Source organism: Pithys albifrons, chromosome 5, assembly GCF_047495875.1.
Source record: "Pithys albifrons albifrons isolate INPA30051 chromosome 5, PitAlb_v1, whole genome shotgun sequence".
NCBI classification, from domain to species: Eukaryota; Metazoa; Chordata; class Aves; order Passeriformes; family Thamnophilidae; genus Pithys; species Pithys albifrons.
In genome coordinates this window covers 26,791,685-26,804,014 of record NC_092462.1, presented here as the reverse complement: position 1 = coordinate 26,804,014, position 12,330 = coordinate 26,791,685, and the positions used below count along the sequence as shown (strand labels likewise).

Genomic DNA, 12,330 nt, shown 5'->3' with positions numbered 1-12,330 from the left:
CAGTGCAAAAACTCCAAAGCAAAACTAACAGTCTGTGTTTCATCTCCCAAGAGTACTGAGAGTGTGTCTAATCCTGATGTGGATGCTTGAGCAGGTCTTTCTCTGACTGTTGCGCCACACTGCTGCTGTACTGGGCCTGGCAGCTGAGAGCCATATGGCCAACAAGGTGAAAAGATGCATTTTGAAAAGCAAAACGTGCAAAGTAAATCAGATTGATGAAATGTGAAGGGAAAAGAACACGATGAATCTGGTGGGAAGTTATAGCAGAAGGAATAAATTGATGTAGTACTCGTGAGGAAATAGAAAACACCACTTAGATTCTAACATGCTGCAGGGATTTCAGCCCTGATGTGGCCCACACTCCTAAACCTTTGTTCATACCACTGTGGCATAGGAGAGGTGTCCCTTTTCCTTGAGAAGAGTTGTGCATCTGTGGTTGCTTGAGGAAGGTTTGAGGTCATAGGTTTCCTCAGGTCAGAATGAACTCTCAGAGAAAGGAATGACCAAAGTTTCCCATGGACATGCAAGGCCACGTGTTTAGATGAAAAATCACTCAGACAGTGTAACTGACACAAGTAACATGAAATCCCCAGCCAGGATGGACGACTACACAGTACTTACTGCATGGAAGGGTACCTGCCATTTACTGGGGTGAGGGTCTCAGCTAGACTATTTGAGATTCTGTCCTGATCTATAGCTGGTGTTATTGTTAAATATCAGAGAAAGACTGACTCATTCTTGGAAATTGTGACCAACTGTACTTGAGATCTAGTGTGTTCAATGCTCTGAATTTGAGAAAGATAATATGCTTTATGTTGCTGTTATGTTTTTGTCATTTGTCATTTTCCTGATAGCAGAACTTTGTTGCTGAGATATAATAGGACTTCCTAAAGGTAGATGCAGGATTAGGTTTTAAGGACTCTAATTCTGAAGATTTTGCTTTTTTATGACTACAGTTGTACTGTGTAGTTGCTTAAACATCTGGTATGGCTGTGTGTCCTCAAACAGTGTCTGAAATAATTTAGATTGTGTTGAGGCTGAAGAATAATTGTGATACGTTATTTCTTATTTCATCTGTGTTTGTATCTGAAAAAAGTTAAATGAAGCTAAAATAGTTTTTCTCAGTATGATATATGCTTTTTGCATCATAGAGCCAAATATTGATATGGCATGATAATAATACAATGGAATGGCCAGTTGAAATGATAATACTTTCATGCCATACTAGTATAGAATAGCTATCCCTACATGCTTCAGCTGTCCCTCAGCAATATTTGTCAGCCAGGTGATAGCAGCTATTTCTGTTTCCAAAGAGGACCATGTGTGCATAGAGTGTTGCATGTTCATTAAAATAGTTTAGCACCCTTACCAATAAAAGTTAGTCTGTAAGAATCAGCAAACTGTTTCAGCCCAGGGTACTGGTATCTATTTCAGACTGCTTTAGCAAAATAGATAATAATTATATCTGGACACATATGCTGGGATCTGACACGCATAATTTCATTGGTTGCCATATAAATGTGAATCTTTGCCTCTGACAGTAGTTTAAATATCATCATTACACATTTCTGCCACATCACTGTGGTGATGCAGTACTTTGAAAAATCCGGAGTTCAAGAACCTATTCCTTCTGTGCTGTTCAGTCTGAGCTCACACAAGCAGCACTCTTTTCTATCCCAGTTCTCCTCCTACTGAACAGAAAAAGGAGAGAAAATATCAGCGTGATAAAATTTTGGGACTGTAACACATTGCAAGGCTCCTGTGATTCAGTAAAGTTATGATATATGTATGAATAGGTCAGTGAAGGCCCTCCTAAAACTACAGCTGTGGCCAAGGACACGGTCAAAGTGTTAGAGTACATAAAGATGAAGAATAACACAAAATATTCTGTGGCTCTATGTGCTGGTTTAAAGGTGAACCAGCAGGGGAAATGAACTCACCATGAGAGAGATTATAAATCAGAGCTAAAATTTAATAATAATATTACAATAACAACACTGACACACAAGGGAAATTGCTTTCAACTCACAAAACCCCAGCAGTATAACCCAGTGTCCTGGGGCACAAACCCAAGGGGGTTTGTTTGCCCTTGTGCTGAGACCCCTGTGGTTCCCCCAAGTCCAGAGCAAAAGGAAAAGAAAAACCTGTTGGTGCAGGCGAGGGCTGTGGTCTGGGCAAGAGCGGTGATCTCCTGCTGTCGAGGTCCTGCTGCTCCTCTGGATCCAACGAGAAGTTACCAAAGTCTTCTTAGCCACCACTTAGGTACCCTCAGGGAGCACCCAGTCCCTCCCCCTGGGCGGGGACTCACACAATGGGTGATTAACTCTGGGAGCCAGGGGGTGTTGAACTGTTGATGGCCCATTAGCAGCTCCGCCCCCCTCAGGCTGGGTGTGAAGGTGATAATGACTCCCTGGGCAGCTGCTGCTAATGGCCCATTGACCTTGGGGAATGAATAGAGGGGGTAGAATACACAGCTTTGATCACCCACACACAGGGTTAGCTGGTCCCTCCTGCTGAACTAGGACACTCTATTAGGTATTCCAGTGGTTCCACTTTTGCTGGTCACTCATAGAACATGAAAACAAAAATAGCGTAAAAACACAGAGAAAAAACTGGTGGGAGGAGGATTTACAGTCAGAAAACTTGCTCTCACACATATTACCTGTGTTAATGTGAGGTATCTGTGAAAAGGAGTTAACCCACCTTATATTTTGGCATTGAGAGAAGACACATGTATCTGATAATTCTATGTAGTGTTTAATGACCCTAGTCTTCAGACTGGGATGGGAACTGGTAGCCAGTAGAGCACCTAATGGGAGAATATCCCATAAGAACTCATGCATCTGGCCCCAGGGAACAGCACCAGCAACATTTGCCTGGATCTGAATAGGACCAAACAGGTGAAATATGTTTGTGGCAGAAGACTTATCTTTGAGGAATGCAGCTGGAGGGAGAGAAAAGTGGAAGTTATGCATTGTTTAGGGAGTTGTCAAACCCCAAGGTTACTGTGAACCCTCTAGTGCAACTGTTAAAGAAGAAGAGTGTCTTTGGACTTCTATGGTAGATGGAAAACAAGAAAGGGATCCAGTGGCCGAGTGGTTACCCAGAGCCAAGGACTGAATTTTATGTACATATTTATTATCAAGGCTTGTCTTCTGCCTTATAGTTGAAGATACTAAGTTTTGTATAAGAAACTTTTGCCCTTGATTTCAGTGTGAGCCAGTGTGGTATTAGGGGGATGGACAAAGCAGAGTTAAACTTGCAGATTTAAAGTGAACTGTCTTTAGAGAAATTATAGAAGTAAATCCTGAGTGCAGACAGTGCTTGAAAGGAGGACTTGCTTTTGGGAAAGTACTTGAGAACTCAAGGCTTGCCACGTGCTTCTGCCAGACTCTGCAGGAATGGCTCCTCCTGTAGAAGTCATATTGCAGTAAAAGCTTGAGATTGTGGAGAAATTTCTGTGTCAAGGTGGAGGCTGGTGATGACTGTTCACCCTTGCAGCTCTGTCCTGGGACTGGTGCTCTATAATACCTTCATCAATAATAGCACAGGCAGAAAGATTGAATGCACCCTCAGCAAATTTGCAGATGACAAGAAGCAGAGCGGTGCAGTGCAGCTGACACAACAGACAGGAGGCCATACAGGGGGCATGGACAAGTTTAAGATGTGGGCCCACAAGAACCTCATGAGGTTAAACAAGTGCAAGTGCAAGGTGCTGCAGCTGGGTCAGGGCAATGCCAGACATGAGTCTAGACTGGGAGAAGAGCTCACTGAGAGCAGCCCTGCAGAGAAGGATTTGCGGGTTATAGTAGATGAAAAGCTGGACATGAACCAACTGTGCACTTGCAGCTCAAAAGGCCAACTGTGTTCTGGGCTGCATCACAAGAAGCTTGGCCTGCAGGGCAAGGGAGGGGATTCTGCCCCTCTACTCTGCCCTCATGAGACACCACCTGGAGTATAGCACCCAGCTCTGGGAGCCCTAGCACAGGGACATGGACTTGTTGAAGCAAGTCCAGAGGAGGGCCATCAAGATGACCAGAGGTCTGGGGCACCTCTTCTGAGATGACAGACTGAGAGAGTTGGGACTGTTCAGCATGGAGAAGACAAAGCTCTGTGGAGACCTCATTATGGCTTTTCAGTACCTAAAGGGGACTTTAAAAAAGAGAGGGAAAAACTTTTTACATAGGCAGATAGCAATAGGACAAGGAAGAAGAGTTTTAAAGTAAAAGACGAGATTTAGATTGAATGTTAGGAAGAAATTCTTTCCTGTGAGGGTGGTGGAACAGGTTGCCCAGAGAAGCTGTGGATCCTGCTTCCTTTGAAGTTTTCAAGGCCAGGTTTGATGGGACTCTAAGCAAGCTGCTCTAGTGGGTGACATCCCTGCCCATCATGGGGGTGTTTGGCATCTGATGATCTTTAAGGTTGCTTCCAAGCCAGGTCTTTCTGTGGTTCAGTGAATATATATCTGTGTGTACATGTGTCTGACTGTTTTACAGGTGATGCTAATGGATTCTTCCTTACTAGTACCTGGCACTAGTGAATTGATGTTAGGCTAGATATCACTAGTCAGATGATATTTAGCATGTACAGAAATCGTACAAAAAATCTGACTTAGGGAGGTCAGGTTTCTTTGCTGTGGGGATCAGACAGACTGATTCTGGCATTTCCTCAGCCAAGTTGCGTAATAGCCGCTGACATGTATCCAAGCCCTGCAATGCGATGATGTTTCATGGTGAGCCAAATAGATGATGTACTGTGTGTGCAACAATGAATGTTATTTATCCAGCTGAGGATCGAAATGAGATAGATAGTTTTATGAGGTAGGAAATTCAGGCAGGCTGTCCCAGACAGACAGAGGTACAAAGCAGAACCTGACACACCAGGCAGAATGATTATGCAGAGTGGGAAAAAAGAAGAGTCCAAGTGTTACACAAGTTAAACTGAGAAGAGTGAGAAGTGCCATGAAGGCTGATGAATTAGCCTTGAATAGATTCATGCAGTGTTCATATGAACATGCTCGGCTTTGAAGATCTTTCCTGCTTTGGATGGATTTGATGGCAATGCTAAGAGAAGGGACCATGGATGTGTCTCTTGAATCCCATGTTGCCCAGACAGACATCCTTTGGGTGAGTGCTCAGCCCACTGGGATGTTTCAGTGCTGTTTGCTGGAGCTGGTGACCATCCTGGCAGGAGGAGGCTAGCAGGTTAGGGCACTTAGTCATGCAGCATTAAATGGAGTCACAAGTTGCTCTGCTTGTGACATGCCTTTTTCACAGGAGGAGGTGTTAGGCTCAGAGGCTGCCACTCTGGTCTGCTGTCTACCTGCAGTGCTGGCCTGCATTGTCACTTAATGCTCCTACAACTGTAATGCAGAGAGGTGTCACTTTGCTGGGGAAGTGTCCCTCTCCCTGTGAGCAGTGAGGGGTTGGCTCTATTCAGAGCTGTACTGCAAGTCCTTTTTGAGTTTCGTTGACAGGGAGAAATGCAAAACGGGATAAAATTGTGACAGCTGGATTGTATTCTGGAAGTGGAAAGGAGAGAGTTGGATCCATTGACAGCTTGGAGTGATGGAGCTTGAAATGCAACCAATAGAAGTTATTTTACCAGTGTTAGAGTTGAATCAGAAAGAACAGTTTGAGAGGCCTGGGTGGTATAGTTCAGCTGACTTCCAGATATTTTAATCACATTATTTCAGCAAGGTTGGCAGCTTTATGCCTGATGATACTGAAGGAATTCTACTTCATACAGTTGCTCAGGATTTACTCTGAGAATGTAATTGGGTCAGTTCATTTTTCTGACTTGACAGGTGAAATCTTGTGTTGCTGCAAACTTTCTGTGAAATAGATGTCTTTCAAAATAGCCAGGAAAGTATTTTTCTTCTTGATTGTTCTTCTTGAACACATAGAATGCTCATTACCTTTAACAGTTGTTATATGTGTGTGTCAAACAACATGTGAGCAATGTCCTGGGCATCAGTAAAGCACAGAACATGATTGTGAACTCCTCTGTTATTCTTAGGTTGGTCCATGTGCTGTCGGAGCTCTTCGTTGCAGTGGTGGTGAATAGCTTTTGGAGTTTGGTATAACCTAAGATGGGTGAATGTTTTTCCTTTCACTTGATAATACCACTGTAATTCTTTCCAAAATTAGAACAAAGTTGACTTTCTAGATAAGCTGATGCCCAAATGGCAAAGCGTCTCATAGAAGGACTATAGGTCTCATCCACCCAAAGGTTTTTTGAATTTTTTTTCAGTGCACTGCTTTGAAATGTAGAATTTGTTTGCTGTAAATATATCAATACAAAGAACAGGGTGAATACAGGTGAATACAGAATACAGGTGGATTTGTCCATTTTGCATGGAGTGGGAGGATTTTTTTCTGTTTATTTGTGAAGCTTGCCAGTCTCTTGTGGATAGTTTGCCAGTCTCTTATGGTAGGTAAGAAAGGCAAAACTTTTTGAGCAGCTCTCGTTTTGTGCTTGAGAAGATAAATTCAGATATATAATTTACTTTTAGTTTCAATTGACTTTTGATTTTTTTTCAATTCCAAAATTCCCTTCATAGATACAGAATAGCAGTGGCATTAATTTTTTAAACACTTGAATGAAAAAAAGTCCTTTCTAAACTTTCTGGTGATAAAACTTAAATTCATAAATGGTTTTGGAAGAAGCAAGGGATTTCAAACATTTTGAAACTAAACAAAGTTGAAAGTTAAAACCAGCTCACCTGTCATTTTGCTCTCACTCCCTACCTGTAGGTGAATGTAGTGATCTTAGGAAAAGAGTGTGTTGGCAAAGTTGTCTACTATAAACTAGCTTTTGCTTCTTACTCAGTATCCTTAGTCTTTATTAACCCAGTTCCCTACATTGAGATTCAAACTTCAGTTTTCTCTCTAAGTTTTATATTTTTAATATGAAAATTATTCAAACAAAATACTTTTAATATACTCTGGATTAGATTCAATTTGTCATGGATGTTTCTGATACTATTAAAAAGAGACTCTTTTTTTTACCCCAGGCAAGAAAGTTCAGAGTAGTTGTGTCATATGCTGAGTGTTTTGTGCAAGCTGTAAAAATCTGTGGACTTAATGTAAGCTGACATTGTCCGTGGTATAACTTTATTCACTGCTCCTTCTACCACCATGAGTCTCCACCAAATCCTCCAATTAGTGCAAAGTTGAAAAATTACAGACAGATGGAAAATTAATATTTATAGAAAAATACCCAGGGTTTTGATAACTTGAAACACTTGGAGCAACAGACGATGTTAGCCGTTAAGATTTAGAGAAAGCAGTCTGTTCAGGGAAACATGAAAGCTCCTGTACTTTCTGAAGTAGTAGGTCATCTAGTGATGACCATAAATGTCAGCATTAGTGTTTCTGTGAATTGAAACCATCTGTGATTAACTGTTTAAAATGAATTGGTTTGTATTGGTAAAAAGAAAATACATAGATAAATATAGAGAAACTGTTTCCTCAAATGGTCACCAAAACCTTGTAGAAGTCAGTAAGATCCATCTCTCATCTCACAATTTTTATGAATTTTTCAAATGCCACAACCTTGACAGAGACCTGGATAGTGCAGAAATCAAAACAGCTTTTAATAGAGGGAGCAGTGATACGCATCACTCAGTGGCCCTTGAAAACTACTGGTCTGCTGGTCAAGGGTGGTAGTGTGGTTTCATTAACACTCTAAGTCCAGAGTAATTTTCCTGACGTCAGTGGTGTGGTTACTTTGGAAAGATAGTAATTACAATAATTTTTTCTGATGATTCACACTTATATTTAAATCTAATATTCTTAGAATAATGGCTTAGAAGGGTTCAGCACTTGATGTCAGAGGAGAGAGCTGAACTTGCCATCACTGTACACTGCTGCTAAACTGGAAACTTAGTGCTCTATGGAAGTCTGGTTTGCTGGACAAATTCCATGTGTTCCTAAAATTCATAGCTTGAGGTGGCCTTAAGAGTTTTCTGTTAGTGACTTCAATGCCTTTGGCCAGTCTATAGCCGAAGTTTTTAGTTTCAAAGTTCTGTTTTTTCTCAAAAGGAAACTCGGTAGTGGACTTGTTTGTGTGTGTGCATGTGCACACCTATAGCACAGTGAAAGCTTAGTAAAATAAAATATTACCACCCTGTTTAGCAGTATATTATTGCTGTATGCTGAATGACATGGCATTACCTTTTAAGTTTCTCCTGCACATCCATGTGTATGAGCCCAAATTGCTGCACAGCTATGTGTGTAACCTTGAGGACAGCTTGGGAAATCTCCACTAGACGACTTGCCCCTGCAGGGCTGTGCACATGCCGAGGGACTCTATAAACTTGCAGTGTTAGTTGTGGGGGGAAAACAGCTTCCACAGATACCTCTTGCAGAGGCTGGAGAGTTTCACGAGGAAGTTGCAAGGTTCTCCCCATACTGAAGTGACACCTTCACTATTTTTCATAATACCAAAATATTATTGTCTTGCTAAGTATGGTTTTGATTATGAATAACCTATGCCATTTTTGCTTTGTATAATATTGTTGTCTTAAACTTGTGTTGCATCATGGCACTACAGGAAGAAAACAGAAGGATTTTAGTGAGATTTGTAATGGTCTGATAGGAATAAACCACTCTACCTTCAAGACAAGAGCTGCTTTTCTTTTTTCTTTTTGTTTTTCTTATTTTTTCCTTTTTTATTTTTCCTTTTTCTTCTTTGTTTGTCCTTTTTTTCATTTGCCTTCTCTTTCCTTTTGTCTTTTTTTTTCCTTTTTTCTCTTTTCTCATCTTTTTTTTTCTCTTTTTCCTCCTTTTTTTTCTTCCCTCTCTTCTTCTTCCTTTATTTTTAAATCAATAATATTTTATTTCCCTGGAAAACTAATGCTGTTTCACATATATATTGAAATCGTATCACTTAGGTTGCCTTTCAGCATCCTAGTCTTTTAAGCCAGGTTGCTGCAAATACATAGTGCAAAGCTATCTAAAAGGTATGGAACAATAGTTCAGATGATTTGTAAAGTTTAAAGTAGCAGACAGTTGCTTAACTATTAGCACAAAACCACCTGTGCATCTAATATCTATTACAAACATTGAGGTACAGCCACAGCAGAGGTACATTGCTGCTTTTGGAAATTCCACTCGTGTGCTTGGTTCTCCTCAGCAGCTCTGAGAGTCCCACCTGTGGTTCTCTTTTCAGAGCAGCTGCGTTTCAGTGCTCTGTGTCATCCCCTCAGCTGCTGTGTCTCCTCCAAGCTATACAGGCAGAAGTGCACATGTACTTTCTTGCATTTTCAGGAGCAGCACATCAAGGTCACCAAGAAGAGGTGGCAAACATCTGCAGTCTGACATCTGATGTCTGCAGTTTTTAGAAAAGGATATTGAAGGCAGAAATGAGGGACAAAAAGGATTTTTACTTTTCTTCAGAACTGGCAGCAGATGCTGGTTATAGTGTGTAAATATTTGTGGAGAAAGGACAAGGAGAAGTAAAGATTTCTTAGCAAAAAGCATACAGTGACTAGGCCATTGTGTTATGGCTGACAAATTTGATCTGGAGGCAGAGCACCTTAGACTGTGTCTGACAACACGTACCCTGTTGTTGAATGTTGCAAGTCAGATGATGCTTTCCTCATCTCTTGCATGTTTTCAGATAGAGGCTGAAAGCATCTTCTAGGGGATTTGCTCTTATAAATAAATAAATACTAATCTTTGGACTTGAATAAAACTTAATGTCCCATGGTGTATTTGATTTAAGATGATTGAAGGAGTGGTGCAGCAATTCTGAGGAATACAAAGACTTTTTTGAGAAAAGGGACAATTTCTTCTCTGTGGTTCATGGTGGAAAGCACATGAATTGAGAGGCAAGTTGGACATAAAGAAAAATGTTCCACTTGTCAGAACAGTGAAATACTGGGGAGGGAAAACAATGCCAGTGGAAGTTGCAGTAATAATTTAGATGTGGTTAACTTTTTCCTTGAGAAGGAGGGGTGAACTGGACGACCTCTAAAGTTTCTCCCTGCCTTTTTTCAGAGTGCCTATAATAGGTAACATAGCTGTCAAATTTATCTCCAACTTCCTCTGTCTTATTTGGCTTATCTTTTACCCCTGCTCAGCCAAAGTCTCTGAAATTCGTGTAATACATAACTCTAACGGCCTTATATCCAAAAAAAATTATACTCTACATGTAATTTCAAGAAAAAAGTTACAATCCACCATCTTCTTTTTAGGTCCTCCAGGGAAAAGAGGTAAGCGGGGAAGAAGAGGAGAGACAGGTAAGTTTTCAGTGTCATAAGATCTGTGGTTATGTGCTGTCTGTGTTTTTGTGAGGATGCATACACAGCATGCCTTCATTTTTAGTTGTATTGCATGTGTGCTCTGAAAGAGAATTCTGAAACTTCTCTGGTAAAGAAATTGTGACCCTTGGCATATATCTGGCCTTCCAGATACTTTTCTGGTCTTGGGCATCATTAATTTGTAGGCACATGTCATAATCCTTGATATGGTACCTTTGGTAAGACATTTGTAATTGTCTAACCATTTGAGTGTCTCTCACGCTTGCACGAGTTAGAATAACTCCATGTAAGTCTGTAGGTGGAGTACACTATGGCAGTATGACATCAAACTGCCTTGGTTTGAGGTGAACAATTTTAAAAATAAATAAAGAATGAAACAAAATCCCTTATTTCAAGAATGTACTCAGGGAAATCATGTGATAAGTAGATGGTATGAGACAAGTTGTTCACCAGAAATGAGTAGCAGTGAAGTTCTAAGAGAAGCAAGAAAAAACATTTATTGGTTTGTTACCCTGTACCAAGGAGGTTGCTGTTGATAGAATCCTGCAGGTAGTGTGGTGTGTAGCTTGAAATTTCATTTGATACAAAGTTGTGAGAGGTTAAGCTCCTCTTCCTGCTGACATCCACAGGAATTGGAACTGTTGTTTACCTTGCGGATTTGAATTTTTCATCAAGGTGAATGTTCTGGAGGTGATGCAGTAGAAAATGAGCATTTCTTTTCTCTCTTGTCTAATCTGCCAGCTAGGAAAATCTTCCAATCAACTTGATCTTTGTAAATCATCTGTAGCCTTTCTTATCTATGTATATGATAATTTATCTGGCTCCTAAAAACTATTTCTGTATTTCCCTGAATCACAAAAGTGAAGCCAAGCCCTGCCAAAGGTTGATACAAGTCACCTTGGTGTTTCCATTTAGGCTTGGCTTAGTATTTACTTCAAAGAAAGAAGCTATGATGCAGAAGGAAATTCTGTGGTTGAGGATTGAGTTACAAGTGATCCTGGCAATTACTTTGTGGGATGCTTGTTGATTCATTTTATATCTCAAATAAACACATATTAAACTATTAATAAAGGAAATTGATCTCTCTTGTTTAAAAACAGACCTGCACTTTAAAATGCTGTTTAGGAATGTTTGCCAGGAAAGAAATGACCTTAGTTGCTGGACAATAAAAATTGCATTGTTAAAACCAAAAGGCTGTCAATATTAAAAGTGATCTAAAAGTACAGCTGCTGCTGTTTTATACTGCTTTTGCACTTCACTTTATTCAGAAATTAGAGAGAGGCATAAAAGCCTAATGAAATGCCATTGATTTGGGAGCTGCAGCTGCTCAACTTAATAAGACTGAAATAGGAGATTTGATTTGTGGCCCTTTGATAATGTTTTCAAGAACTGCTATACGAAAGTCTTTGAGGTCTAAATAATTGAAAAAATGTGCAAATATCACTTCACGAAGTGTGGCATTTTAGTGGGGACCATTTTATATGTGTGCCTTGAGAGAGGAAGGTGATGAAAACAAAGTTCAGCACTGTCAGGTGGCCACTGAAATCTCCCCTCACAGGCAACGTTGGAAGGCTGGAAGATGCTGGTACACGTATGTCTTGATGAGATGCCCAGGTTAAATGCCAAGGGTACTTTGTGCAATTTTGCAGCCAAGTGATCAAATGCCAACTATGGCGTTGACTGAAACTGGTGATGTAGTTAAGTATGCTTTATGTGGAGTCTGACAAAATGAATTGTAGTCTGTAACTGGTATTTTTGGACTGGCATGAAATTGCATGGAAGTGGATGGAGAAGCAATTTTCATAAGATTGCATGACTGTGGTTGAAGAATTGGTAAGGTAAGAGCATGCATTTAAGAAGTAGTCACATTTACAAGTTTCAGAGCACAGCCAAAGCTAAAGATTACTTGAATGGGAAAATGTGTACACTGTATTAGCAGTGCTGCTCACTGACAATCCTGAGACCTTGTGCTTGACTTCGTACATATGTGTTTTTCTTTAGTGACTTCGTAAGCTTACATGTTCTTTTTTCTCTTTTTTTTGTTTTTACCCTCTTTCCCTCTC

The 12,330-nt window shown here is 40.4% G+C and overlaps 1 protein-coding gene across 1 annotated transcript in view; it reads left to right on the top strand.

The window, feature by feature from the left end:
- The window catches only part of COL25A1 (collagen type XXV alpha 1 chain), a 322,294-nt gene that overhangs the window by 152,412 nt on the left and 157,552 nt on the right, over nt 1–12,330 (top strand). Inside the window, exon 3 of the mRNA XM_071555983.1 lies at nt 10,202–10,246. Coding sequence (XP_071412084.1) covers nt 10,202–10,246 — 45 coding nt within the window. The remainder of the gene's footprint in view (nt 1–10,201; nt 10,247–12,330) is intronic.